Below are 4,208 nucleotides of genomic sequence, written 5' to 3'. Positions count from 1 at the left end.
AAACCAGTCAACACCACCCATCTTTCTGCCCACAAAATCGTCTTCAAAAACCATAGCCTCTGAAGTCTCAGGAAGGGGGCTTTGAGAAATACCCACCATCCTCGCTTGGTTTACTTGCAATAATTAAACTCTTTCTTTAGTGCAATACCTGCTGTTTCAGTGTTCAACTCTATCTGGGCGGTGGGCAAGAACCTGGTCAGATGGTTACAGTTTCACCAGCAAGGAAACCAAGACTTAGCAAAATAAAAAACCTTAAGCCATGTTTAAGTTCATTAATAAGTAAGCTGATCCTACTGGCTTGGCCTCTTAATAGTCAGACCAGTGGCCTTTCCACTTTATCAAATGACTTCTCCATGTAGCCTGTTTCACTCAATCCAGGAGAGAGGCCTAGCTAGTAAGTATTAGAGCAGTAGAGGTAGATTTTATGGAATTCAGTTGTGAAAGCATTTTCTGTGAAATGCTTCCCTTTATAATGTGAATGGAAGGCTATTGGACTTGGTTAGTGGAATAAAGAAACTGAATTACCAAAAAGCTTTCCCATTGCTATCCATAATTGAGAAGAGAGCTCAAAATATCAGACATGTTGTTATTTTCCACATTACAATTTACTATTACGTGAGTTCTATTAAGTTTATTAAGATGTTTAGTCATCCTCTAAAGAGCCCCCAAAGAAATGAACAACTCTTTTTAGAGTTAGCAATATTTATCAACAAAATAAACACAATGATATATGTATATAAAATTTATATGCACAGAGATATTAAAGTTTTGGGTCAATTTGTTTAAATATCCTTGAATTCAGTTATAAAATGGAGAATATGAGTAAAATAAAATACTGGTTAAAACACATGCTAGTACCAGATTTTCTGGTTCAAATAGTGCATCTGCCACTTACTAGGTGTGTATTCTTAGGTAAGTTTTCTGTGCGCTAATCTTTCTGTAGGTAAAATGGGGCTAATTAGAACAACTTTGAAAATGAATTAATATACAAAACCAAAAACCCACTCAGAATAATGATTGGCCCATAGTAAGCACATTATTAGCTTTAGATGTTATTGTAGTTAACGCTAACATTCATTCTAGGTCTATAATCTGATAATTCTATTAATGTATCATCTATGATAATTTTCTTTGAAACTATGAATTTTATAATAATTAGAAGCTATTATTTTGACTTTTTAGAAGCAGTACAGCTAATTTATTCTTGATTTCTATAACCAGAATTAATCACATGCCACATGAGCGTTAATAAATGTAACTTTAAATTAGTGGTTGTCGTCCACCCTGCGCAGTTAGGTGTCTGTGTTGGCTGTCTGATACACTTCCCTTAACGTCAGCTTTCTATGGCAGAGGTGCTCAATGATAATGGATGGGATCTAAGTGTCCTTATGAAGGAAGTGTTTGCTGGTGATTCTGTGGCACCTCTCTACCTATCAAAATTGGTGCCATAACAAGAACTCTAAATGAGAATTACCATTTGCACTATTGAATCTCTTTTTAATACCTAATAGGCCCCCGCCCAGGAGCCCGAAGAGTGCCGGAGCCTGGCCCGGGCCGCTGCCGGGTCCCTGGACTCGGGGCTGGACGCAGCAGGCGGGGCGCTGTGTCCCAAAGCTCCCAGTCCTCGGCTAGGTGGGCACCACGGCAGGGGCTGAGCTACCCTCATGGAAGGGAGAGGACCGTACCGGATCTACGACCCTGGGGGCAGCGTGCCCTCAGGAGAGGCATCCGCAGCTTTTGAGCGCCTAGTGAAGGAGAATTCCCGGCTGAAGGAAAAAATGCAAGGGATAAAGATGTTAGGGGAGCTTTTGGAAGAGTCCCAGATGGAAGCGGCCAAGCTTCGGCAGAAGGCAGAGGAGCTAGTGAAGGACAACGAGGTGCTCCCACCACCTTCTCCCTCCTTGGGCTCTTTCGACCCGCTGGCTGAGCTCACAGGAAAGGACTCAAATGTCACAGCACCTCCCACTGCCCCTGCATGCCCCAGTGACAAGCCATCGCCAGCCCAGAAGCCTCCATCCAGTGGCACCTCCTCTGAATTTGAAGTGGTCTCTGCTGAGGAGCAGAATTCTCCGCCAGAGAGTAGCAGCCATGCCAATGTAATGGCGCTGGGCCCCCTGCCCCACGAGGACGGTAACCTGATGCTGCACCTGCAGCGCCTGGAGACCACGCTGAGCGTGTGCGCGGAGGAGCCAGACCACGGCCAGCTCTTCACCCACCTGGGCCGCATGGCCCTGGAGTTCAACCGGCTGGCGTCCAAGGTGCACAAGAATGAGCAGCGCACCTCCATCCTGCAGACCCTGTGTGAGCAGCTTCGGAAGGAGAACGAGGCTCTGAAGGCCAAGCTGGATGAGGGCCTGGAACAGCGGGATCAGGCTGCTGAGAGGTTGCGGGAGGAAAATTTGGAGCTCAAGAAGTTGTTGATGAGCAGTGGTAACAAAGAGGGAGCCTCTGGGCGGCCAGGCTCACCGAAGATGGAAGGGGCAGGCAAGAAGATGGTGGCCGGACAGCAGCAGGCTAGTGTGACGGCAGGTAAGGTCCCAGAGGTGGGGGCCTTGGGTGCAGCTGAGAAGAAGGTGAAGATGCTGGAGCAGCAGCGCAGTGAGCTGCTCGAAGTGAACAAGCAGTGGGACCAGCATTTCCGGTCTATGAAGCAGCAGTACGAGCAGAAGATCACAGAGCTGCGCCAGAAGCTGGCTGACCTGCAGAAGCAGGTGACTGACCTGGAGGCTGAGCGGGAGCAGAAGCAGCGTGACTTTGACCGCAAGCTCCTCCTGGCCAAGTCCAAGATTGAAATGGAGGAGACCGACAAGGAACAGCTGACAGCGGAGGCCAAGGAGCTGCGCCAAAAGGTCAAGTACCTACAGGATCAGCTGAGCCCGCTCACCCGGCAGCGCGAGTACCAGGAAAAAGAGATCCAGCGGCTCAACAAGGCCCTGGAGGAGGCACTGAGTATCCAAGCCCCCCCATCATCTCCACCAACAGCATTTGGGAGCCCAGAAGGAGCAGGGGGCCTCCTAAGGAAACAGGAGCTGGTCACGCAGAACGAGTTGCTGAAACAGCAGGTGAAGATCTTTGAGGAGGACTTCCAGAGGGAGCGCAGCGATCGTGAGCGCATGAATGAGGAGAAGGAAGAGCTGAAGAAGCAAGTGGAGAAGCTGCAGGCCCAGGTCACCCTGTCGAATGCCCAGCTAAAAGCGTTCAAAGATGAGGAGAAGGCAAGAGAAGCCCTCAGACAGCAGAAGAGGAAAGCAAAGGCCTCTGGAGAGCGCTACCATGTGGAGCCCCACCCGGAACACCTCTGCGGTGCCTACCCTTACGCCTACCCACCCATGCCAGCCATGGTACCACACCACGGCTTCGAGGACTGGTCCCAGATCCGCTACCCCCCTCCCCCCATGGCCATGGAGCACCCGCCCCCAATCCCCAACTCCCGCCTCTTCCATCTGCCGGAATACACCTGGCGTCTACCCTGTGGAGGGATTCGAAATCCAAATCAGAGCTCCCAAGTGATGGACCCTCCTGCAGCCAGGCCTGCAGAACCAGAGCCAGCTGACCTCAGATTGCCGAAAAACTAGAAGTCACATGCACAGTGCGGCCAGAGCCTCAACTGGATGAGAGGCCGAGATGGGTGGCCAGCTTGTACCCCAGTCCCTGAACTGAGCTGTTTACAAGACTAGGGAGGCTCTGCCCAGAAGGCTTTCATTTGCACTCTGCTGGGAGTGACTGGGAAAAACTCACTACCCTGCTGCTGAGTGAAGAGAGACCTCATCCAGCTCTGACCTGCCATCTACTGCAGAAGCCTCCAGGAGCAGCAATCCTAAGAGTGGGGGGCGGCCAAGACCCCCTTCCTTCACAACATCACAGAAGTGGCTTCAGGCCCTCTGGGTGCCATGACCAGTTTGTGTGTATGTTTATTTTTTTGCTTCAAGCTCTGTAGCAGGACCTGTCGCACGCACAGCCCTACCCCTCTGTGAGGAGCTGTGGGAAGTGTGGGATTGTCTCCGGAGCAGAAGAGAACGACAGATGTTCTGACTCTGGGGCCCTCGCCACCTCCACTCACAGTAGCCTCGCTGAAGCCATCACAGATGGGAGAAGGCCATGCCAGCCACGTCTGCTGAGGGGCCCCAGCCTGAAGCTGCAGGCCCTGAGGTTCAGACCCTTGACCCTGCAGCTGGAGGCCTGTGGTGCCAGAAGCCCGGATTAGGGTG

General features: G+C 50.8%; 1 protein-coding gene across 1 annotated transcript; it reads left to right on the top strand.

Annotated features, from left to right (window-relative positions):
- The first annotated feature begins 1,517 nt into the window (after positions 1-1,517).
- LOC108282228 (TNFAIP3-interacting protein 1-like) lies at positions 1,518-3,550 on the top strand. Its single transcript, XM_037727860.1, is given in 2 exon segments — positions 1,518-3,445; positions 3,447-3,550. Coding segments are annotated over 2 exon segments (1,845 nt in total). The 5' UTR covers positions 1,518-1,664; the 3' UTR covers positions 3,511-3,550.
- Positions 3,551-4,208: the final 658 nt, after the last annotated feature.

This window comes from Cebus imitator, unplaced genomic scaffold (assembly GCF_001604975.1).
Source record: "Cebus imitator isolate Cc_AM_T3 unplaced genomic scaffold, Cebus_imitator-1.0 Scaffold12, whole genome shotgun sequence".
Classification (NCBI taxonomy): domain Eukaryota; kingdom Metazoa; phylum Chordata; class Mammalia; order Primates; family Cebidae; genus Cebus; species Cebus imitator.
The sequence above is the reverse complement of the archived record's forward strand: the minus strand, read 5'-3'. Positions and strand labels throughout refer to the sequence as shown.